Raw genomic sequence first — 24,299 nt, 5'->3', positions numbered from 1 at the left:
TTTACAGGATGACCAGTTAATTTTTAATTTCAGTTAAATAACAAATTATTTTTCAGTGTCCCAAATAATTGCATGGGACATATTTATACTGAAAGAATAATTTGTTGTTTAACTGAAATTCAAAATTAACTAGGCATGCTATATTTTATGTGGCACCCCTGTTTTATGCAGAACACAATAGCTCAGCTAAACTTTAGAATACATTAGCCCTATGTTCTAGGCTTATACTTTGTGTAATTTTTAACATGAATGTAAATATTTTGAGAAATATAATCATTAGAACTGTTGGCGATAAATATGTTAGTGAGTGTACAAGTGCCTTATTCCCCCTCCCCCACCCCGTTTGCCCCTCCGAGTAAATGAGGGGAAAATTGGCCTTTTCTTTACCCTGTTCAAGCTTTTGCTGATAATAAAAATAGTATCCAAAATCTACTAGGATGTAATTTGAATATGTGGAGAGATTGCTTAGTCTGCTGATTTCTCATTAAAAAGTATATTCGTATATTTTAAACTAATAGTTACTTTGGGCTTCAAGATTTTCAAGTCCTGGGGTTTTTTTATGACTTATATTACAAAACATTAGACAAGTAGAAAATAAATAAAATGCCAAATTTGCTGTTTTATTTTAATAAGTTTACTGTATACTTGTTTTTATGCCAGTTTGGGAAATAAATAGTAAAACCTTAATTAACTTTTAATGTTACTTCATTCACATTTTAAATGTGATATTAGCAGAATTCAGTCATCTCTTTAATTAAGACATTCTCTACTGTTAAAATTGCATTTTTCAGCTTTTAATCTATCTTTGAAGTGCTAATCCATTTAGAAAGGAAAACTCTCATTTTCTTAAACTTCACAGCATTGAAGAGTCTTTTCCTGCCTAAGACCTGGTAGGAGTGTGTCATGTTTTCATATCTGAGATAGTGTTCTATAAAAGTTTGAAAATTTGCAGGTAGGAGATTTAAGATAATTGGTTTTATTTTTTTCATTGCAGGTAGTATGTGAATTTTAGAAAGTGTACATTTAAAGTATTGTGTATACTAAATGTTTAAAGTATTTGCTACACTGTAGTGAGTTTTTAACACCAGCTGTAAAAACAAAAATGTGTAGAAAAAAGACAGATGGTGACAGATTAGAATGGATAATAAAGAACTTCTTTATAGCTGCTAATTAAGTGGCAAATTGCAGTTATCCTTAAATGATTGATGTAATGTAAATGGCTTCTTAATATGTATGTTTTTCTATATAGACATAGCCTGAAAATGCTCACATAGGTACAAATAATTTTGTAAATGAATAAAATAGATGATTTCTTGACAGTGTTAAACTTTGGAACTACTAGTGTTCTTTTTTAATAAGCCATTTCAGAAGAGCTTAAACTTTAAAAATCGAAACTTTGAGACTTTAGTTAAAAACAAATTCTTTCTTGTGTGTGAGGAAAAAGTATCTTTGTAAATATTTAGGTGGATTTATGTGTTATCACTTATGAATGTGGTCTGCAATAAAATTTAAGACTTAGCTTGAAATTTCCTTTCCACTCCAATAAAACACTCTATTTTGAGCTTTTGTTTCTAAATACATTAGTTGAAATATGATATGGTTTAGTTTTATGAAACGTAATAGATATGTGGTCACAACTGAGTCTAAACACTTGTTACTTCATTTAGCAAGCATGAAGAGAGGGGTTGGTGAAATGGGATAGTGGAACAAACTGTTATTTCATCCCAGCCATATTATTTTTCTACCAGGTAGAGAAGAACCTTGAGGTTCTTATATCTCGTAAAAACTTGGTGACCTACTAATGTTCTTTATAACTAAAGAGTGGGGAGAGAATAAGCAGTTGTGAAAGAGATTAATGAGAGGTGCCTCTCCTATGATTTTACTTTCATAAAAGCAATAGCAGAATGTTAGTGGCTGGTGTCGTTTCTTTATGCAGCTCTGTGGGTAGTGGACTAGGGGAATGTAAGGTATATAGATTAGTTTCCCATGTGATCGTTATTATTTCATCAAATCACTGTTTTGGTGGGGGTAGATTTAACTGAAGAATAACATTCACCAACGTTATCTTGAAGTTAAAACTCAGAACTTCTAACCTAAACAACATGTTTTGGGTTTTATTGTATGTTGGGAGCATTTATAATCATGTCTTCAATAATTGCAAAGGAGGAAGTTCCCCTAGCCATTCAGAGTCCAGTTGTAGTCTTGTGAAAGTCTCATTGAGGTTTTGCTGTTCGTCAGTCCTTACTCAGGCATGTACGACGTATTTGGGGGGAGAATTGAGGAATGCTGCCATGGTAAAAGGTAGGTTAAAGCACAACTTATATCTTGGTAATTGTACAAGTAATAGCTTGCAATTCAACTTAATATTCAATTTAATAACTATAAAAGGACAAGTATTTTTTAAAGATAATTTTATAGATAAACTTGATTTCAGTAATAACCTTTTAAAAAATCTAGCTTTGTTACATATTAATGTCCTAAGTTTTATAGTTAGTTTTTTTTCCACCCTCTCTTTTTGATGATTGTATGGTTTCTACTGCTCATGGGAACTTTTGCATCCAATTTTTTCTTTTCCTACCCCATTTTTTTTTTTTCCCCACTACAGGCAGTTTTTCAGGAACTCCAGGCAGTGTAAAATCATCTTCGGGAAGTTCAGTACAGTCTCCCCAGGATTTCTTGAGCTTTACAGACTCAGATCTACGTAATGACAGTTATACTCATTCCCAACAGTCATCATCAACCAAAGATGTACATAAAGGAGAGTCTGGAAGCCAGGAAGGGGGGGTAAATAGTTTTAGTTCCATAATTGGTCTCCCTTCGACCTCAGCTGTTATTTCACAGCCTAAAAGCTTTGAAAATTCACCTGGAGATTTGGGTAATTCCAGCCTTCCTACAGCAGGATATAAGCGGGCTCAAACTTCTGGCATAGAAGAAGAAACTGTAAAGGAAAAGAAAAGAAAAGGAAATAAACAGAGTAAGCATGGGCCTGGTAGACCCAAAGGAAACAAAAATCAAGAGAATGTTTCTCATCTCTCAGTTTCTTCTGCTTCACCAACATCATCTGTAGCATCAGCTGCAGGAAGTGTAACAAGCTCTAGTCTTCAGAAATCTCCTACATTGCTCAGGAATGGAAGTTTACAAAGTCTTAGTGTTGGCTCATCTCCAGTTGGTTCAGGTAGGGATTTGCCCGTTGTTTTTCTCCCTTGCTTCCACCACCACCACTCTTCCTTTACCCCCAAATTAAATTCATTTTAAACTATTGTTCTGATAATACTTTGAGTTACTAAGTGACGTTTAATTATCTTAATGAAAAAAATGTGTTACGATCTTAGAAAGATAATTTGGTGTTTGGAAAAGATGTTTTGCACTAATTGATGCTACTTAACTAAATATAAGCTAAAAAGTTTATTGGCCATTCATTTCTTATGAAATACCTAGAATTCCCCATTTTCTTTTTGCTTCACTTGCACTGTATTTTTAAAACCAACTCAGAATTCACATTTAAGGTGTGAGAGTTTTTAACACTGTTTTTGATTGGTATTTGTTTTTGAGCTTTCCTTCTCTAAACTTCAACTAGTCTTCATTTTCTCAATAATTCCTCACACAAATTCTACTTGAATTACTCTATCGGGGATATTTTTCAATCAGTGATAAATGATTTAAATTTATGAACTTTAACAATCACATTTTATTTTAGGAGATCTCAAATGATTTCTATTCTTTTTGTCTTCAAGTATGTTTAATATATTTTTTTCCATTGTCTTTATTATAGTATGAATGAATTTATATATGCTATTCACACTATTGGGATGCTTCTTTAACCTGCATTTTGTGTTATGAACGTAATTCTCACTTTTTAAAAATTTTAAGATGCATAGTTTTAGACAGAAACTTAACAGTTTAGATATTAGGTAAATATCAACATTTATCTTCTGAATAGCATCTTGAATTTAAGGTAAATGATTTTAAGTGAGTGTTGATTGTTAAATATCCCTCTTGATTTTAGATTTCTCGTTGGAGAAATGATGAGATTTTGGCTGAAATAAACTATTATGGATTCTATCAGTTCAGTTAGTTGGTGGAGAGGATAGATAGGATATGGTATGGGAAAATAATAAATACAATTTAAATGAAGAATGTGTATATTTTATAAATATAGAATTTTGGATTGTTTTTATAATTGTGCAGATATTAATTTCAGTAAGTAAACAAGAAAGACCATTCTAAGGGAGAAAAGAACATGTGTAAAGGTCAGATGTGAAAATAGTAACTATAACTACCATTTCTTTTATGCCAGGGCCTGACAAATGCTTTGTGTATATTATCTTGTTTAATCCTTACAACAGTTTTATGAAGTAAGGGCTGTTAATGCCCCTATTTTACAGCTGGTAAAACTGAGGTGTACGCACATAGTGTAAGTTGCCCAAGATCACACAGCCAGGAATTTCTTTCTCTTTCTATTTCTCATAGTCGGCTTCACTGCCTCTGGTGGACCTGGTTGGCAAATTTTTTTGAGAAATGAGTGAAAACTCTGGAAGGATTGTTTCATTAGAAGCATAAGGATGGTTTTAGAGCAAGAGTTCTCAGTCTTGGTACTATTTTCATTTTGGTGGGGGTGATTCTTGGTTGTTCAGTGCTGTTCTGTGCATTGTAGGATGTTTATCAGGATCCCCAGCCCCTACCCACTAGATGCCAATAGCACCCAAAGATCCCTACCCCTGCCCCCCCCCCCAGCATGGTGATAATCAGAAACTGTCCCCGGGGGGTGCCAAAATGCCCCTTGATTGAGAACCACTGTTTTAGAGGGGGAAAAATAAATAAATTGCAATGAGAAATAAGTTCATTGAAAAGACTTAAATATATTGCACACTTGAATATACATTTTATTTATATGTTTTCTTTGAGACCAAAAGGGCTTAGCAATTAGCCTTAGCCCCTAGTCACAAAAAGTAAATTTAGAGAAATTTACTCAGAAAAAATTGAATTCATATTCATTTTTAGCAAGAGGCACAGTAATCAGATGAGTGACTTACTGGGAAAATTAAGCCTAAATTTGCTTTTGAGAAAAGAGATCCTCACTGATTTCCTATACATAGAAGCATACTCTGAAAATTGCTGACTTTGGAATTTGCATTTGGATGCCATTTGATACACACGTCTTCAAATTAATGGGATTAAAAAATTAATTCACATCCCTGAAAAGATTTTCCTACCTGTTGTAGAGTTAGGAAGAATTTAGGCTTGGGAAACAGTGTTCTTTACACAATGATTATTTTCAGAGGACAATGTTTGTGGTACACCTGTGGCAGAAAAATATGAATTTGTATCCCCTTTTACCTCATCATTAGGTAAACAAATTTAGGGAGAAATTTCCATAAATATTATTACTTCATGAAAATAAATGACTTAAATTTAGACTTGCCAACATTTTTTTTCTTAGACTTAGGTTTAGAAATCACTTTGAAGAGTGTACATGTCTTGTTAAAGTTATGGAATGAGATTAGTTACTTAAAACTATTTGAGATACATTATCTCAAATTTCATATATTTTAATAAAGTATCACTAGATGAGAACACTCTCTTACTGATAAACATAGTATTAAAAAGTCTATTCTTAGCTAAAAGAAACTGGCTAAATGCCATGAATATTTAAGAATTATACCTTCTTACCATAAGTTAAGAATTGCCAACTGCTGTTGAAGCTTAGTATGCGCTGTACACTGTCTGAAGGACTTGACGAGCATCAAGTATCATTATTCATTATATAGAAAAAGTAACAGAATTCGCACAGCTCTAAGTGGCAGAGCTAGGCATTTTCCTTGATTCCAGAGACATTTAATTATAAAATTCAGGGGATATTTGCTGATGAGGGTCTAAAACCACAGTAGTATGTCGGTCATACTTCAAGCAACAGTATTGATGAGAGAATTTGAGCCAATATTTAAACTTACAACAGTAGTATCGCCTACTAGTATGAAAATGTTAATTTTTCCTTTGGACTAATTTTAGATTCAGAAATCATTTAGTAATTGTAAAAGTGGGAAACTTTCTCCCCATATAAATAAGCAGGAAGGAGAAAATGTATACTGTTTACTACATTGTCAAGAACTGTTTTCCATGATGCCCTTTTAAAAAGATTCATTTGCTTTAGTGACAGGTTGATAATTTAGTAATGATAAAGGTGACCTCTGTAAACCCCTGTTGGCTGTGGTGTTAGACTATACTACATGCTATAATCCTAGCACCGTGAGGGAGGGGGGCTGTGTTTGTTGTGTTCACTGCTGTCTGCTCACTGCCAGCTTTGAACACAACAAATGCTGGACATCTTGTTAAACAATGAGTGAATACTATTAATAATCACTGAGAACAAATCCTGGGGTTAGTACTGTCCTTTGTGATTTTGTACTCAGCTATAGCCATGTCACAAGTGAAATTCTTTATTTGTAAAGCTTTTCCTGTAGTATTACAGGTGAGTTTAGTATGTATAATTAAGTTGGAAAGACTGTGGAGAAGATGGAATTTGAGTTGTACTTTGGATTGGGCAAAAAAAGGTCAGCAATATTATCAGAAAAGAAAGTAAAGGTATATTTGAGGGATAAACCTAGTAGAAACAAGAAGCTTGTGTTTGTGGGTAGTTGGAGGTAATGTTGATTAAATAGAGCAGCATGAGTTTATGGAGAGTTGAATGCCAGCTGAAGAAATCAGACTTATAGGCTAGTGGTCTTTCTCCTAGAATGAACATCCTGAACTTAGTTCTGGCAGCTTACTATCAAAAGAATTTTAATGGAATAAAAAATAGTGCTTCTGTCAGCTTATAGTAATGGTAATATCTTATATTTGCGAGCCCCTAATAGTTTCTAAAGAACTCTAATTACTATCTCATATGATCCTTGGAACGATCTTGTGAAATAGGCAGGACAGCTACTATTGTTTTTGTTATTATTATTTCTCCTGTTTTACCATAACTAGAATATAAATCAGAAGTAGAATCAGGTATTTATGGTGTGATTCTCTTAGAATTGTTAGTTAGAATTATCAGTTTAACAGTAATCAAAATTCTCTCATGACATGTTCAAATTATGGTAGAGTGTACATAGCAAGATATTTATTCTAGGAGCCCCAGATCCAATCAGAATAGAAACCCAGAAAATACCCATAAATTCCTTGTCTGATCGAGGGTTTGGATTGTACGATTTTTATTATAATAAATTGAAGTACATCTTGATAAATGACCTACTGTTTTCCAGTGACTTGTACAAAATGGAAAATTAGTTTGTTTTAAGTGACCACTAAAGGTTGTAAGTTTTGGCTTATAGATTATGTTAAGCTTTTGATTGAATTCTTTCCTACGTATATTCTTTTGAGCTCTTAACAAGTAGGCACCCAGTCTGTTGAAACATTCACAATTAGTAGTATAGCATTGGGAGAGTTGACATGCTGTATTTGTCCTTTTCCTTTTTCCAATTTATCTAAACCACATTATGAGAGTTTATGATTTACTCAAGTAAAAGGTAACATTTTTTTTCATAAATTAACATCTTGTTTTGTCTGAGTAAAATCTGGTATTTATTAAATGATAAGGAGTTGATGGTTTCGCATTAACTTCTTTGGGCGTGCTGTGTCCTTTCAAAGTATATGGTTCCTTGTTTTTTAAAATCTTAGTCTCTAGTTCTTTAATATAATGCTGCCATACCTTTCTAAGTTAAGATACTGGAAATGTTTTCATTGATGGAACTCTTTAGTGCTGGTAAATATTACAAAAGGAGATTCTGGAAAGGCACTCCTTTGGTTGTGATCCTATGTACTTAGTCTTAAAGTATTTAAGATTTTATGGAGGTGATTTATTAATATGAATAGATCACTTCAAGAGAAATTTGTCCTAGCTTCTACTGAAATATGAAGGTTATGAAAGCTTAACTTGAGCCCATATAACTATGAAAGGGTTCTTGTTAAACATATCCCTATTTATGTCACATCTGCTTAGGTTGGTAAAATGACACTGAGAAGTCTTTCCCTGGTAAATATTTTAATTAGGAATAGACTCATTTTATAGACAAATAAGGGAATCATAAAGATACAAATATTAATCCAATTAACTCACAGGAGTAGAGTACGTAATAAAATATTGTAGACCAAGGAATAGATACATTTATTGAGCATAATTCAAACTACCTTAATGATTCAAGTTCATGATTTTATATATATTGATTTTCTTGAGTCATAAATGAAAATTGTATAGGATATTGGATACTGTTAAGACCAGGAGGGCATACCTTGGAATTTTCTTTCTTAGAAAATTCCCTGATTTTGTTTTGTTCTTTGATGCTTTGAAAATTTGTTGGCCCTGTACCATGGCTGTCTTTCTACAAAAGTACTAGATCAAAGGCTAGAATAGCCATATTCAATTTTTTTTCCCCATTGAGAAAATCCTTCAGCTGTTATGAGTGTCCTTTGATTATTTTTCAGTACCATTCCAAACAGCTCCCATGTCTCTATAATGTACCATGTCATCCCTTCAGTAGCGTTCACTCTCTTTTTAAATCTCACTTGTATTGGATTTGTTAATGAAGCATTAAGGTGGCAAATTCTTCCACCATGTCTCATTTTCAGTGTCATCTGGAAAGGACTTACACCAAACTGGTCTAAATGTTTGACTTTTTAAACAGTATCTAATGTGAAGTTCTTTTAACATTATGATGATTGAAAGTGAGTGCTGGCTTGCTCTACCTTACTTTCTTTCTTTTTATTTCAAGTATTCAGAGTGGGCCCCTGATTAGGCTCGACTTCTGAGCTACGTATGTGGGTAGATGTGTGAATGATGGTTGCCTGGAAGGCTCTGTTGTACATATGGCTCCTAGAGGTCGTGTTTTTGGTTAAGTAAGACCCAGAGAATTACTAGATATCCCTCCTTTAAAAAAATTTGGCCAACAGTGTTAGCCGCCAGGGAATACCAGTTGTTTCCAGGATTAGCAGGCCAAGTCCTTTGAGTCACAGCCTTAGTCCTGATTTATCAATCATTTTTTCTTTTAGAATGTCATACAGAAATGTATTTCCCATTTTCTGAGAAGGTTTTGCTCTTAGCAGTGTTTTATTGCCTCATGTCCCTCTCTGCTTGTTCTCCACATTTGGGTGAAATAAAAGAGTAAGAATAATGGCTTATTCATTCATTATCATCATCAAAAATGAAAAGGACAGGAAAGTAAGCTGAGTTGAGTTTAGTGAGTTGTATACTGTTATATAAGTCATGATGGATTTCGCCTCAGATAGAAACTAGATAATTTTCATACTTAAATTGTAATTTCTAATTGACCACAGCATTCAAATGTTTTTGGTAAACCATTCTCATCTAATGAATTATATAAAACACGTTAGTTTATCACTGTAGTTGTCTAACTGTACGTTAGTGAATCCATTTATTCTTTGACACTTGTTATGCAGATTCATTTTTAAGCCCTATGTCTTTTCCTCATTCTTAGCACACACATACATTCCTGCACAATCCTGTTAAGATTTATGAGAATTCCATTACCTTTAGTCCTCCTACCCCGCAAGTCCCGATTACTGGCTTATGATTTCTGTTACCACAGTTCTGTTTACCCTTCTTAGCTAGACTTTTAGGTGAATATTCTCCTGTTTTTCTGGCCTGTTTCTTTTTCTACCCTAAGCCGCTAGCAACTTCTTTGCTGATTTCCTTTCTCCTCCCTCCCAACAGAAATTTCCATGCAGTATCGGCATGATGGAGCTTGTCCAACAACTAGTAAGTTGTCGAACTGGGTTGGTAACCCAGGCTTTTTGACTCCTACTCTAGTGCTTTTTCTCGTATATTATGCCACCTCTGAACCTTTAAATTTTAATTTTCCAAAATGCAGTTGGTTCTTACTTGAATAGGTTTCTTTCTCCTACAAAGATATCTTGCTGCTTTGTCCTGTCTTTAGGATCCATATTACAGTCAAATTGTGACCAAATTTTAATTATTATTGACCTTTTAATATGATGCTTCCATTGCAGAATTGTGACTTCCATTCCCCAATGAAGTAATGTTTTCAATATTTTGGTTTCCACTAATCTTATTGTTAATAGAATTTCTCAATATTTGTATATTGGCATTAAGTGGCTTTCTTGGCTAGACCTCTACATATGTTGACACTATTATACTGAAGTCTAGGAAATGAAAATGTTTGATTGGGTTAGATGATAAAAGGAGGTTTACTTTATAGTGAATACTGTGGAGTGTGACCAAAGGTGGATTTACCTATATAGAATTGCATCCTATATATACTTGCTTTTAGCAAGAAAGACATTACATAGTTAGACTACTAAACATCTTCTTTAAAGTGATTATACATATGTATTTGTTTTTAAGGCAATATGTCATCATTATAACAATATATTTAACATATTACTTAAATTTAGTAGGTAATATATTGGCAAATGAAATACAATATTTTGAAATTTATACCATGTAAAAATGGAGCTAAGCTTGCAGTTTTAATGATTCAAGTAATGATACATGATGGACTTAGTGAGATTTTATTATACTGTTTTCAGTCTGTGCCTATGTATTTCTTTTATGTGTTTGAGAATGATCTTAACCTGAAGTCCTTTTTTCCTTACTTAAAAGCTTTCTCAGAGTTGCTGAATGCAATACACAATGGTAAGTTTTATTAGAATCTTCTCTGGTGGTTCATTTATCACAAAGGTTGCCTTTTATAGAGAATCCCGATTGAAAGCGTGCATGTTCTATTGATGAGATGAAATCCAGCTCTGCAGTGAGTCAATTGTTCAGCACCTTGGTGAAAACTTTTTGTAGATTGCCTACAGGAGAATAGGTCAATATAGTTCATCAGTTTGGCTTTTATTGCCTCCTTGTAAAGCAAAATGATAATAGTGTTGTTCTAACTTTAGGAAAGTCTTTTCTCTTTTGCAAATAGATTTTCCAGTTCTTTTGAGCTCTCTGTTGCCAGTGCAGTTAGTAATTGGTACATACATCAAGAATTTGATGCTCCTTCCAGAATTTAGAATGTGAATTTTATTTTTAGGACTTTTTAATAAATGTGTAGAATACTTTTATTATTTTACCCCTTTATTCCATATAGTGAATAAATGGAAGATAGGCTTTTAAATTATGTCTAATTTGGGGCCAGGTTTTTACAGGGGAGTTGTAGCTTCTGTGTCAGGGTTCTGAAATCAGGATGTAAGGCAAAGGCCATCATTTTTTCATTTTTGCAGTGTAATTATAATGAAAGTCATTATAATTTTGCAAAAATGTTTGCGAGTTTCTTCAGTTTCTGAGAACCTTCCTTAATCCTATGATGTTCAAAAAAGCTCTTTTGAATCTAGTATTATCTTTGTTGATTTTCTTTTTCAGTTATTAACTGACGTAACTCTTACTTGTTCAAGACTGTTTATATGATTCCAAGCAGTTTTACAACACATTTTCATTAACTTTATGAAGTCATGCATATTTTGCTAATGTAGTTTAATTTGCAGTCGATTTGTATTGTGTTTGGATTGTATTGTCAGATGTTTACAAATTTACAGCCAGCAAGAGATTAATAGGCATGATGAGCACGCATAGATACTCGTTTTGATTTGAGAGTAGGGGTGGTCGGGATGGGAAACCCATTTTATCAGTGGTCATTTTATTAATGAGTACATTTATTTGTAACTCTTGCTTCCGTATGTAATCTGGAACTGCAGAGTCTTAGATAATCAATACTCCAGATAGCAGGGAACTCTTGAACATTAGGTATGTAGAGGAAAAGGGATTGGAAGCATTCTTGAGAATAAACCGAACATGTTACCATTCTTTGATAGGGGACTATTAAAACTGAGGAGGTTTAACATCTTTTTCAGTTTGCATAGGTAAATTTAGACTTGCTCTTGAATTTTGGAATATTAGAATTTGGATGCATGCTGAAAGGTTTTATATTTGGGGCAAAAAGGAAAGTAGATATCTTGGAGACCAGTTGTGAATGAACTGCCACATAAATCCTTTGCCGTTATTAACTGACAAAGTACTGAGTGGTATTAATTTAGTGGGACAATCGTTTTGTTTCTTTCTATGGGCGAGTGAAATCAGTGTCATGAGATTAACGTAATGAACACAGATTTTCTTTAATATGTTGGGTTTTACAAGATTGTGTTTGAGAGAGAACTCTAGTCACATAGTATAGAGAAACAAAATAAGTAATGAACTTCGTGTATTTTTTTCTTTCTTTTTTTCACCAGTTATTTTACAGCTGGAAGTTGGTACCTTTTGACCCCCTTCACTCATTTCATGCTCCCCATCCCCACCTCAGGCAGCCATCGATTTGTGCTCTATATTCCTAATAACCTTGGGGTGGTTTTTTTTTTAAGGTTCACGCGTAAGTGAGATCATATAGTATTTGTCTTTTTCTGTCTAAGATGTCACTTAGCATAATGCCCTCAAGGTCCATCCATGTTGTTGCAAATGGCAAGATTTATTTCTTTTAAAGTCTGAATAATATTCTATTTAGCATGCACGTGTTTGTGTATGTATGCATTTTCTTTTCATTCATCCATTGATGAACATTTAAGTTGTTTATATATCTTGGCTATTGTAAATAGTGCTGCAGTGAACATGGGGGTGCATATATCTTTTCAAATTAGAGATATTGTTTTTTTCAGATAAATACCCAGAAGTGGAATTGCTGGATCATATGGTAGTTTTATTTTTAATTTGTTGGGGAACCTCTGTGCTGTTTTCTATAGTGGCTGCACCAATATACATTCCCACTAAGAATGTACAGGGTTCCCTTTTCTCCACATCCTCACCAACACTTGTTAATTTTTGTCTTTTTTGGTAATAGTCATTCTAACAGATGTGAGGTGATATCTCGTCATTTTGATTTGCATTTCCCTGATTAGCGACTTTGAGCACCTGTTCATGTACCTGTTGGCCATCTGTATGTCTTTTCAAAATATTTTTTCAGATCCTCTGCCCATTTTTTGATCAGTTTTTTTTTTTGCTCTTGAGTTGTATGAGTTCTTTGTATATTTTGGAGATTAACCCCTTGTCAGATGTATGATTTGTAATTATTTTCTCCCGGTTGGTGGGTTGTCTTTTCATTTTGTTGATGGTTTCCTTTGCCTTGCGGAAGCTTTTTAGTCTGATGTAGTCCCATTTGTGTATTTTGTCTTTTGTTTCCCTTGCCTTAGTAGACATAGTATTCGAAAAGATGCTGCTAAGACCCATGTCAAAGAGTGTATTGCCTATATTTTTTTCTAGGAGTTTTATGGTTTCAGGTCTTACATTCAAGACTTCAATCCATTTTGAGTTAATTTTTGTGTAGGGTGCAAGTAGTGGTCTACTTTCATTCATTTGCATGTGGCTGTCCAGTTTTCCCAACACCATTTATTGATGAGATTTTCCTCTCTCCATTGTATGTTCTTGGCTCCTTTGTCGAAGATTAGCTGTCCAGAGATGTGTGGTTTTTATTTGTGGGCTTTCAGTTCTGTTCCATTGATCTGTGTGTCTTTTTTTGTGCCAGTACCATGCTGTTTTGATTACTGTGGCTTTGTAGTATATTTTGAAGTCAGGGTTTGTGATGCCTCCAGCTTTGTTGTTTTTTCTCAAGATTGCTTTCGCTTTTCGAGGTTTTTTATTGTTCCATATAAATTTTGGGATTCTTTGTTCTATTGCTGTGAAGAATGTCATTGGGATTCTGATTGGAATTGCATTGAATCTGTAGATCACTTTAGGTAATATGGACATTTTAACTGTGTTTATTCTTCCAATCCATGAGCATGGAATATCTTTCTATTTCTTTATATCTTTGATTTCTTTCAATAATGTCTTGTAGTTTCCATTGTATAGATCTTTCACCTCCTTGGTTAAGTTTATTCCTAGGTATTTTATTCTTTTTGATGTAGTTGTAAATGAAATTGTGTTCTTAATTTCTCTTCCTCATAGTTTGTTATTAGTGTATAGAAATACAGCAGATTTTTTATATTGATTTTGTATCCTTCAATTTTACTGAATTTATTAGTCTAACAGTGTTTTGGTGGAGTTGTTAGGGTTTTCTGTAGATAATATCATGTCATCTGCAAATAGTGACAGTTTTACTTCTTCCTTCCCAATTTGGATGCCTCTTATTTGTTTTTGTTGCCTAATTTCTCTGGATTTATGTTTTTAATTGCAAAGACAAGTATAGGATTGGCCCTAGTGAAGTGATATTTAGCCTGTGGAGGGTTGAGGGAGAGTTGCTTGGACTTAGTTGGAAAAATTCATATATTTGTATTTTCTCTTTTTTCCCCCAAATGTTAGCTTTTCTTAAAAATTGTTGTAAAATTCACATCATATAAAATTTACCATTTTAACCTTTTTTTTTTTTCTTGAGGAAGATTTGCCCTGAGCTAACATCTGTTGCCAATCTTCCTTTCTTTGCTTGAGGAAGATTCTCCCAGAGCTAACATCCATGCCAATCTTCCTGTATTTTGTATTTGGGTCGCTGCTCAGCATGGCTGCCGATGAGTGATGTAGGCCCATTCCCGGGATCTGAACCCCAGGCCACTAAAGCAGAGTACACTGAACTGAACCACAAGGCCATGGGGCCTGCCCCCATTTTACCCATTTTTAAAGGTATCGTTCAGTAGTGTTAAATACATTCACATTATTGTGCAACCAGTCTCCAGAATTTTTTCATCTTACAAAGCTGAAACTCTGTAATCAACAGTAACTCCCCATTTTCCCTTCCCCCAGCCTCTGGCAACCAACTTTCTACTTTCTGTTTGTGTGAATTTGACTACTCTAGATACCTTATATGAGTGGAACCATATAGTATTTGTCTTTTTGTGACTGGCTTATTTTGCTTAGCATGATGTTCTCAAGGTTCATCATGTTACAGCATGTGTCAGAATTTCCCTCCTGTTTAAGGCTAATACTCCATTGTATGTATATATCATTTTGTTTATCCATTTTTCTCTTGAGAGACGCTTGAGTTGTTTCCACTTTTTGGCTGTTGTGAATAAGCTGCTTTGAACATGGATGTGCCAATATCTGTTCAAATCTCCATTTTACCGCTAAAGTGCAATTGCTGCATCATATTGTATTTCTGTTTCTAATTTTTGAGGAAATACCATACTATTTTCTGGAGTGGATGCACCATTTTGCATTCCCACCAACAGTGTACAAGGGCTCCAAGTTCTCCACATCCTTGTCAACACTTACTGTTTTTTGTTGTGTTGTTTTGATAGTAACTATCCTAATGGGTGTGAGGTGTCAATGTTAGCTTTTAAATTTTTTCTTCTTCATTATATTGAGCATAAAACAGTAAAAAGCTTGAGACTTGTCACTGGGGGAGAAAGGAAAAAGAAGAATTTATAGTTCGTCTTGTTCTCCTATATTTGTTTCCTATGGTTGCTGTAAAACATTATCACAAATTTAAAGCAATATGGGTTAGAAGTCTGACATGGACCTCACTGGATTAAAATCAAGATGTTGGCAGGGTTTGTTCCTTTTTCGAGGCTCTAGGGGAGAATCTGTTTCTTTACTGTTTCCAGCTTCTAGAGGCTGCCCACTTTCCTTGCCTTCTGGCCCCCATCCTCCATCTTGAAAGTCAGCAGTGTTGGGTGGAGTCCCTCTCATGCTCTCATCTGACTGGTTCTCAGATCAAAGTTTGTGAGGACTCTGATGATTAGATTGGGCCCACCCAGTCAGTCCAGGATAATCTCTCCGTCTCAAGGTCCATAATTTAAACTCATTTGTGTAGTCCCTTGTGCCATTTAACATAACGTATTCACAGGTTCTGGGCATTAAGGCATGGCCATCTTTTGGGGTGGTAGAGGCAGCCGCACTATTCTGCCTACAATATCTGCTCACAATCTTTCTAACTGCCTTACTTCTAGAAGGAATTACTTAAATCATTTCCAGGGTTTAGGTTTTTTTTAGCACATGCATTTATTGAATAATTTTGGCTTTAGCACCTTTTTTGTTAACTTTTCTGCCTTAAATTACTAATGACTAATTCTGGTCAGCAGGGTTTCATCTTACATGATTTCGTTGCAGAGAAATTCTTGGCTGCTCCGTTTTGAAGCTTTTTGTATTCCACTACAACATTCTCCTCTTCCTTTTTTTTAAGTTATAAAATATTTCAGATTTATAGAAGAGTACAGAGACTAATACAGACATCATGAATTCATTACAGATTTAACACCTGTTAATATTTTGCCATATTTTCATAGATCCTTTTCCAAATTTTATATGAAATATTTGATATATTAAAAGCAGTATGTATAAGTTATATAGCACACACCAATAAAACAAGCACTCAGGAACCTACCACCAATAGGAGAAATAGAACATTACTAGCACTGTTGAATCTAGTGTGTGCTCTTCACTATTGCATTCCCCAAAGGGTAACTACTATCCTAAATTTTATCATTCCGTTACTGTAACTGTTTTGCATGCATGCATGTATTCATGTGTAAAACTACACTCCATTATCCCATTTTCTTTCTTTTCCAGAGTAAATGGTTCTTGTTCTCCAGTATCTCATTATTGCTTTTTTGCCCAAATTTTTTAATGAGATAAAATTCACATAGTTACCGTTTTAACCATTTAAAAGTGTACAATTCAGAGGTTTTTAATATATTCACAGTGTTCTGCAACTGTCACCATTATCTAATTCCAGAACATTGTCATCAACCCAAAAAGAAATCATATACATCCCAATCCACCACCCGCCCCGCCCCCTGCAAGCCCCTAACCCTGGCAATCACTAATCTACTTTCTGTCTCTATGGATTTGCCTATTTTGGACATTTCATATAGAGGGAGTCATACAATAGGTGGCCTTTTGTGTCTGGTTTCTTTTACTTAGCATGATGTTTTCCATGTTTAAGCCTAAGGTTTATCCATGTTGTAGCATGTATGAGTCCTTCATTCTTTTTTAAGGCTGAGTAATAGTCATCGAATGGATATACCACGTTTTGTTTATCCATTCATCAGTTGATGGACATTTAGGTTGTTTCCATTTCTTGGCTAGTATGAATATTGCTGCTATGAACATTCATGTACAAGTTTTTTTGTGAACATACTTTATTTGTCTTGGGTATATATTTAGGAGTAGACTTGCTGGGTCATATGGTAACTCTATATTCAGCTTTTTGAAGAACTGCCAAACTGTTTTTCACAGTAGCTGTAATATTTTACGTTTCCATTAGCAACATATGAGGGTTCTACTTTCCCCACATCCTCAGCAAGACTTTTATTTTCTATTTTTTTTAAATCATAGCCATCTAGGCGTGAAGTGGTATCTCACTGTGGTTTTGATTTACGTTTTTCTACTAACTGACCACATTAGCATCTTTTGATGTTTTTATGGGCCATTTGCATATCTTCTTTGAAGAAATATCTATATCTTCTTGAGTCGGTTTTTGTAGTTTGTTTCTAAGAATTTGCCCATTTTATCTGCATTTCTTAATTTGTTGGTATACAATTATTCACTGTATTCTCTTGATAATTTATTTTGATAAGGTGGGTAGTACTGTCCCCTTTCATTCCTGATTTTAATAATTTGAGTCTTCTCTCCTTTTTTCTTTGTCAGTCTAGCTGAGGATTTGTCAATTTTGTTCATCTTTTAAACCAACTTTTCATTTCATTTATTTTCTTTATAGTTTCCCTGTTCCTTTATTATATTTCTGCTCTGTTTATTATTTCCTTCCTTGTGCTTGCTTTGGGTTTACGTTGCTCTTGGAAGGTTAGATTATTGTTTTTAGATCTTTTTCTTTGAAGGTAGGCTTTTACAGCTATAAATTTCTGAGAGTATGTCAGCATCTTTTATGATTTCTTTGAGTACTCCTTACTTATTTTATTCCAGTATCCTCTTCTCTACTTTTTTACTTCTCCTCCCATGTATATTCCCTTGGAAAATATCTTGTACACGCGTACAGCTTTAACTATCATCTTTACTCATTAGGTTCCAAAATCCATGCCTCCAGTGTAGAACTTTCCTTTGAATTCAAGACTCACTTCCAACAACCTAATAACCTCAGTTCTTATATATTCCCACTCTAAGCCTGCTTCTTCTCTTGTGTTCCTTACCTCTGTATGATCTTAACCACCTGAACCAGTTATGTTAGGGAGTTAAACTAAACTCTTCCCTCTCCTTTTCTTGGTCATCATATGTTTTTTAAAGGTTTTTCCTATTATTCATCACATTAACTTGTCTTTCCTTTGTGTTTCCCCTGCCACCGCTTGAGTGATCCTACGTGACTTGTCACATGAACTCTTTCAAGCAACCTCCTAACCTTTATTCCATTATCCACTTCCTTCTCTAGGTGCTGCTAGAATCACTGGTCTATTTAAAAGTGCAAATCAGACATGTCACTGTCTTACTTAAATCTTTTAAGAATTTTCTGGTATTTATGGGATAAAATTCATGTTCCTTAGGATGACATAGGCAGTTTTTCATAATCTGGCACTTAGCTGACTCTTCAGTCTCATCTCTTCTCCTCTCCAACTTTATGCTGCATCAGTATAATCTACTTGTAGTTCCCTGGTATACGTATTCTCTGCGGAATCAATGATTTAGACTTTGGTTATGTCTGCTGGTGTGACCTTCCTTCTTTCTTTATCTAGTGAAAAATAGAATTTAAAACTAACTGTAGTTTTATCTCCTGCAAAGTTTTTTCTGACATCTTTTGATAGAATTATTCTCTCTCTTTTTAAAAAATATTCCTGGGTTCGTGTATGGGTGTTCTCATAGTTTCTTCACTCTATCTCTACTGCTCCTCCAGACAATTGTTTTTGCTTCTGTGATCTATAGCTTAGTCATACTTGTCTTACATTTGCGAAACTTTTAAAAAAAGATCTCTTCCAATTGACAGTTGAGAGTTAAAGCCTGGATTATTTTAATTATTTACTCTATAGCATCTGATCTGTCTCAAAGTGTTTTCTTCTTTAGGACTTTATAAAATTAAAATTCATTATTTCATTGAGACTTATTTTGAAAAACTAATAAAAGTATAAGGACCAAGAACTTATTGTGTGTTAATAGTCATAGATGCTGAGTTTTAAGTATACATCTCAGTTTGATGTTTTTCTGAGAGGATCTTCGGACTTAATGGTAGTTGTTCTTATGGGTGTGTGTAGAATATTGCATAAACTTTGAAATTGGTGTTTTCCAATAAGGAAATAAGAATATCATCAATACAAAGAAAAATAATTTTAGGAAAACACTTCACCAATCTGAAAAAACAAATTAGGGCCAGTGGGATGAATTTTATGTGACCAGGGAAATTTAGGAAACTTAAGAGTTGAAGAAATAACATTAAAATTATTGTCCCAACAAAGGAAAAAGAAAACAGAACAGGTAAGAAGATAAAATGTAAAATTCTTTTAGTAAATTTTGGAAAATTTAAGGTAATCTGGAACGGCAAAATAGTCATTTGAATATTTTAAAGAACAATATAGGGGGTGTAAACTTAGATGGCCATGAAGTGTGTTGCATTTCATACTATTTGGTTTTCTAGTGGTACCTTGAAACGAGCTAACTTGACTAAGAAAATTTAGATTTCATGATATTACTAAACTGTAAGTGTATCTTCTCTGTTTCATTTAGTAGGTATATTTAAAATTCTTATAATAATGATAAAACAAATAATATGTTTACAAGGATTACAGTTTAATTTCATAGTCCATTTGAAAACTAGCATATCATCAGCCTGGTTTTCATAGTCCTATTTCAGGTATGATTTTGTTCTAGTGCTTTCTAGGTTGTTTAATAATTTATTTACAAGTTATTCTTCCTCATTAGACTATAAACTCATTTAGGGTAGGGTTTGGGTTTTATTCATCTTTATTTCATCAGTATTTATTTTTTTTGAGGATGACTGCCCCTGAGCTAACATCCATGCCCATCTTCCTCTACTTTATACCTGGGACGCCTACCACAGCATGGCGTGCCAATTGGTGCCATGTCCACACCCGGGATCTGAACCGGCAAACCCCGGGCTGCCAAAGCAGAACGTGCGCACTTAACTGCTGCACCACTGGGCCAGCCCCAGTTTCATCAGTATTTAGCTCATCATCTAATAGACTCTCCATAAATGTTGAATGAATAAACTGTTGTCAGTTGGTACGCAGTCCTTGAATAGGTTTCAAGTATTCTTGGTAATACGTTCATTTTCTTCGGGAATTAAACTTTGCATTAAGCAATCTTTTTTCTGTCAGAGTAGTAACTTGATTCTTTGCTGTAGTAATGAAGTTGCTGCATTTGTTTGTCTTGGCAATTCTCACTTTTAATATAATTTTGAAATAGTAGATTAAAGTAGTTAAAGAGCTTAGATCTATTTTCACAGCAGTATGTTGCTAATTGATTTCTGTGCCCCATTTACTATGCTTTTAAATTCCCTTTAATTATGGTGCTTATACTTTGTCACGACCATGCTCATTAAACAAATCTCATTTGATGGCGGAGGCAAAGTAATGTCAACCAATTATTCATAGATATCTGCTATAGGATTGAGAGTAAGTATGAATGCCAGTTGATTTTAGGGATGAAAATTCTCCTTCAAGAATGGGATCCTACTTTCGTTTGTCAGAGTAGCTTCCTAGGAAACCAGATCTTGTTCTTCACATGTGTCCCCATTTCATTTCAGGAAAGTGTTAAGAAGGTAATGCTCTAAGAACAGAGATGAGTAATTCTCAGGCATAACAGTTCCACAGTCTCCCTGCTAATCATTGGAGATTGACTACATGTAAAGAGATACTACTGATGGGAGGAGTTGGTGCTGTAAACAGCGATCTAGGTTATTCTAGGTCTAATTTCTTTTAATCAGAATAGATTTTTTTTCTTCTTACCTGATTACTTGATGTGTTCTTTAGTTTTAGACAGTAAATTGTTACATCCTAGGATACAGCAAATGCTGTTGTTTGTTCTGGTGTTCATTCCTGTGTGAGAAGGAATTTGACTAATACTGTACAGCCTTGCCAAGTAGTATAAGACACATAACTGTAGATAAGGCAGTCAGAGTTTTTTCCATTTCAAAGCATCTAAGCTGCTTTGTCTCTTGGATCACTGTAAGTTCCTGGAAGATAGGCTTCAAAGACTCTTAAGTGAAAGCACAGAAGAAGAACGTTAGCATTTGGTTGGTGAGTCAGCCACAGGGGAGAAGAAGCAATTTTGAGTATGCATGTTAACTACTACAAAGCAAAATGAGTTTGTAAGTGTCTCATTGAAACTGCAAGAGAGACAGAACCTGGAAAATTCCTATTGAGTGGAAGAATTAGTGTAAATGGAAATGAATTTATAAAAATTGCTTTTAAATTAATTAAATGGTAATGTCGTTGATAATTCCTTTATTTAGAGTGCTGCTGCTTTTTATTTTAGTGAAAAGAAATAAATTTATGATGACTTTTAAAATTTCCATAGTTTTATTTGGACTTTAACCCTACTGATTTTTTCTTCCTCCATAATGTCTTAAGTTCCTCAACTCGTTTATCATGGTAGTTTTTAGGAACTGGTTATTAAGAATTCAAAATTAAAGTTTGTCTTTTCTTTAGACAGAGATGACAATTCTACACTAACAAAGCAGGAGCTTAAATTCATAGGTATGTATGTACTTAATTCAAGCATGGTTCTAAAGGTAACAGTGTTAAATTAATCACTAATATGCTTGGAAACCTTCCCATATAAAGCGTTATTAGAGATCTGTGTCACAAAAATGATAACTGAAAGGAATTGTCCATAATCTTGAATGGTTAGTGGGATAAACTATGTTATTGTGTTCTTATTGTTGTACTTGTTTTGATTTGTCATATTGCTTAAGTCATGGTAGGATGGGTTTTAGGATTCCTAAAACTACTTACTTGTCAGGGTCTAGATGCCTAGGTCTTTTAAGACCATTTTGTACATCTGTGAACCTTCTTTCTCACTGAGGGAAATAAGAATCTGAGATCATATTCTGTGATGTATAATAATTCTCTTAATTCTACAACGTACCCCTCAAATACTCCAGGGCCAGCTGAGAGTGAGCATGTATATTCTGAATCCACTACTCTTAACCAACTAACGTATGCATCTACTCCACCCCTTTTGCTCTCCTAAAACCTCAGTTTCACATATTAATAAAATTAATCTTGCAGGCCATAAGTATCTGCAATATGGAACTTTCCTTCTCAGGAGTGTCTTAGCTTTTTTTTATCTGACAAGTATATATTGACTTCTTTCTGTATCTAAGATCCTGGTTAGTTGCTTTGGGGAAATATGTGTATATATTGCAAATGGATGGTGCCTTTACGGAACATAAAATCTAAAAGGAAAAGAAATATGTATATAAATAACAATTTCAAGATACATAGTTATAACTTATTTAGTGATCTACAGTACAGTAAGAGTTCAAGGTCAGGGAAAATTGCTTTCAGCTGAGGGGATGAGATGTCCAGAGAATGTAACATTTTACCTGATGCTTAAAGAAGGTGTAGAGTTTAGCTGTTTGGAGATAGGGATCAGGGCTAGACTCCCAGTCCCAGGAATACAAATAGCACAAGCAGTGGCACGCAAATGAGAATACACAGGCTGTGTAAAGTGATGGTGATATTGATATTTGATATGAAATATATGAAAAATAACAGCCTTAGATATTAGGCCAGCGAGTTGAAAGTAGTTGGTGTTTGAATTGGGAGAAAAGATAAAACCTGTTCTTTAAAAAGGTTCATCTGGCTGTAGCATGTAAGAAGATTGAAAGGAGGTAATGCTGAAACAGAGAAACCAATTAGATTTTTGTGATAATCTAGCCAAATGTATTGAGGGCCCGAATGAAGATAATGGAAGTCATACTGATGGGACATAAATTACCCAAGAAGAACTGGTAGTAATTGTCAATGAATTGAATGGCAGTAGCTGGGGGTGGATGGATATTCATTTACCAACAAGATATTTAGGTTGAGATGTTTAGCATGCAAATGAGTGGATGAGATTAGAGTTTAGGAATGGAGGAGAATTAGAAATCGTCTATACCATATAGGAAAAAATAACTGAAACTCTGAGATTGGTCCTGGCTGAGAAATATTGATAGAGAAGACAAAGAAAGAGCTTCGATCAGGTTTATTTTAAGGTAGGAAAGTCTTAATAGGTGGAAAGGAAGATTCTAGAAAGATAAAGTATTAAGATGCAAGAGAGGAATATTTGATGGACCAAAGAATCTGGACAGATGGGAAGAGATCAAATGAACAAGTAGAAAAATTCAACTTGAAGGAAGACAGAGGGATAGCTGTGGAAACATTCAGTATAAAACAAAACAAACAATTTTTTTAAAAATCTTCATAATTTTGGATTAATGAATGTTTCAATTAGTGGACATATTAAAAATACAATTCCCCCCAAAAGAAATTATTACTACTTTGGGTTATGAGTAATGACTTGAATGTGTTTACAAAAGTGTTTTCTTTGTAGTGTACTTCAGAATAATGTTTGATGATTACATAAGAATAATAATGATATCTACATATGTAAAGATTATGCTTCTGAGCTACAGTTTTCGTTTGTAATTCTCAGTGTCTCTTGAGAAGTTATCTCTTCTCCTCTTGTATTCTTTGTCAAGACTGTATCTATCTGTCTCTTATCCTATTCTCTGCCTACTCTAGGCAGAACTGAATCAGTCACCCAGTAGTACCTTCTAAATATTTTTTTCTAATTAATTTGAAGCTTCTCAGACATGAATTTTATTTCTAATTTCTTTATTATTTTCAAAATCCATCTTCTTCATGGCTATGAGTTGGATCGGATCTTTATCATCTCTTTCACAGATTATAAATTAGCCTCCTTTTGGTTTTGTCAGTATACCTAGAGTTGATCACGTGGGCTGACTCAAGCCACCAACTCAGAAATAAAGGTAGAGAAGAATGTTATTTAATCATTTATGATAAAAACGTAACTGTCAAGAGTGCCGAATATTCTTGTCTAATTCTTCCTTAAAGTAATCTTGGGAAAACGAATTATAATTGGGAAGTTGCTTGCGTAGTGACTCTGACATCAGAATAAAGAAAGTTAGTTAGAACATGTTTAAAGGTTATCACCATCATGATAACATTCTTTTTCTCTCTGTATAATGCAGTTAACTGCTTTGCAGATTCCTTTCACATTAATTTCTAGTCATGTGTTTGCAGAAACTATGTCCCAATCATCTTGATTAAACCTGGAGTTATAGACCATGTCTTATGGTGAGCTATTTCTATAGATGGCTGATATTATTTGTTTTACATTCAGAGGGTCATTTTATTTCAGAATCTCTGGATATACGTATGCCTCTATTCCTGATAGAATAATATATTTA

The 24,299-nt window shown here is 34.2% G+C and overlaps 1 protein-coding gene across 29 annotated transcripts in view; it reads left to right on the top strand.

Moving 5' to 3' along the window:
• MLLT10 (MLLT10 histone lysine methyltransferase DOT1L cofactor) overlaps positions 1 to 24,299 on the top strand; it is a 256,175-nt gene that overhangs the window by 184,888 nt on the left and 46,988 nt on the right. For 9 of the 29 annotated variants that reach the window (XR_011433950.1, XM_023632289.2, XM_070255100.1 and 6 more), the window contains 4 exons: positions 2,606 to 3,175; positions 9,713 to 9,757; positions 10,622 to 10,654; positions 21,529 to 21,576. Coding sequence is in view for 25 of the 29 variants with exons in the window: in XM_023632289.2 (XP_023488057.1) it covers positions 2,606 to 3,175; positions 9,713 to 9,757; positions 10,622 to 10,654; positions 21,529 to 21,576 (696 nt within the window). In the remaining 4 variants the exon portion in view is untranslated. The remainder of the gene's footprint in view (positions 1 to 2,605; positions 3,176 to 9,712; positions 9,758 to 10,621; positions 10,655 to 21,528; positions 21,577 to 24,299) is intronic. The other 20 variants (XR_011433952.1, XM_070255096.1, XM_014737059.3 and 17 more) reach the window with 9 other exon arrangements.

Source organism: Equus caballus, chromosome 29 (genome assembly GCF_041296265.1).
Source record: "Equus caballus isolate H_3958 breed thoroughbred chromosome 29, TB-T2T, whole genome shotgun sequence".
In the NCBI taxonomy this organism is placed as follows: Eukaryota; Metazoa; Chordata; class Mammalia; order Perissodactyla; family Equidae; genus Equus; species Equus caballus.
The sequence above is the reverse complement of the archived record's forward strand: the minus strand, read 5'-3'. Positions and strand labels throughout refer to the sequence as shown.